Source organism: Cervus canadensis, chromosome 1 (assembly GCF_019320065.1).
Source record: "Cervus canadensis isolate Bull #8, Minnesota chromosome 1, ASM1932006v1, whole genome shotgun sequence".
NCBI lineage: Eukaryota > Metazoa > Chordata > Mammalia > Artiodactyla > Cervidae > Cervus > Cervus canadensis.
The window spans coordinates 33775812-33777177 of NC_057386.1; the positions used below are offsets into that span (position 1 = coordinate 33775812).

Genomic DNA, 1366 nt, shown 5'->3' on the forward strand with positions numbered 1-1366 from the left:
TTTACTTCTTTAATTTGTATAGTATATCTGAAAAGCTAAGAAAATGAAAATAAAATTATTAATGAAAAAAAAATAAAAAATAAAAAAAAATAAAAAAAAATAAAAAGCTGCTAGTGGACTTCCCTGGTGGCCCAGTGAGTAAGAATCCACCTGCCAATGTAGGGGACCCTTGAGCTGCAGCTACTGAAGCCCATGCACCCTAGAGCCTGGGCTCCACCACGAGAGAAGCCACCATATTGAGAAGCCCGTGTTCCACAACAAAGAGTAGTCCTCGCTCACTACAAATAGAGAAAGCCTGCACACGTCAGTGAAGACCCAGCGCAACCAAAAAGAAATCAATAATTTTTATGAAGATAAGAAGCTGCTAGAGAGGCGAAGCAGCTTCTGGAAGGGTGGGAACATGGCGTGTGGATCCCTCCGCGACTCCAGTCGTGTAACCGTGCGGGATACCTTGTAGGCGGGTTGAAGCCTGGCCGCGGCCTCCACCCACCGCTGGCGCTAGAAGAGCGGGAAGCCCTTGGGCTGGGTGTCCTCAGCTTGGCCCTCAACCAGTGGCGCTGAAAAAGATACGGGGGATAGGGGTTGGTGGGGAGATGCAGGCGAAGTAGGTTTCTCTACAGATCCAGCGCCTTTAAACCCTGCGCACACTTTTTTAAAAAGGAAGAAATTAAGGCTTAAGGAACTAGAGAGTCGCCTGCAACAAGTGGATGGATTCGAAAAGCCCACGCTCCTTCTAGAACAGTATCCAGCCAGGCCGCACATTGCAGCATGTATGCTCTATACAATCCATAATACATATGATGACATTGAAAATAAAGTGGTTGCAGATCTAGGATGTGGCTGTGGAGTGCTTAGCATTGGAACTGCAATGCTAGGAGCAGGGTTGTGTGTTGGATTTGACATAGATGAAGATGCATTGGAAATATTTAATAGGAATGTAGAAGAGTTTGAGTTAACAAATGTAGATATGGTTCAATGTGATGTATGCTCATTATCTAACAGAGTGCCCAAATCATTTGATACAGAAATTATGGATCCTCCTTTTGGGACCAAAAATAATAAAGGGACAGATATGGCATTTCTGAAGACTGCTTTGGAAATGGCGAGAACAGCAGTATATTCTCTACACAAATCCTCAACTAGAGAACATATTCAAAAGAAAGCTGCAGAGTGGAAGGTCAAGATAGATATTATTGCAGGTGGCTTTTGTTTTATAGAGCTGCGATAGGACCTGCCAGCATCATACAAGTTTCATAAAAAAAAATCAGTAGACATCGAAGTGGATTTAATTCGGTTTTCTTTATAATAGCCTCCAAAGACAAAAGCAGCTTAAAATCTAATTAAAATGAATAAAAAATTTGTTTAT

General features: G+C 42.4%; 1 protein-coding gene across 1 annotated transcript; it reads left to right on the plus strand.

Moving 5' to 3' along the window:
- The first annotated feature begins 559 nt into the window (after nt 1-559).
- Nucleotides 560-1366, plus strand: LOC122446380 (rRNA N6-adenosine-methyltransferase METTL5-like). The gene has a single exon (XM_043476511.1). It carries the CDS (start codon nt 773-775, stop codon nt 1226-1228), a length of 456 nt encoding a protein of 151 aa, XP_043332446.1. The 5' UTR covers nt 560-772; the 3' UTR covers nt 1229-1366.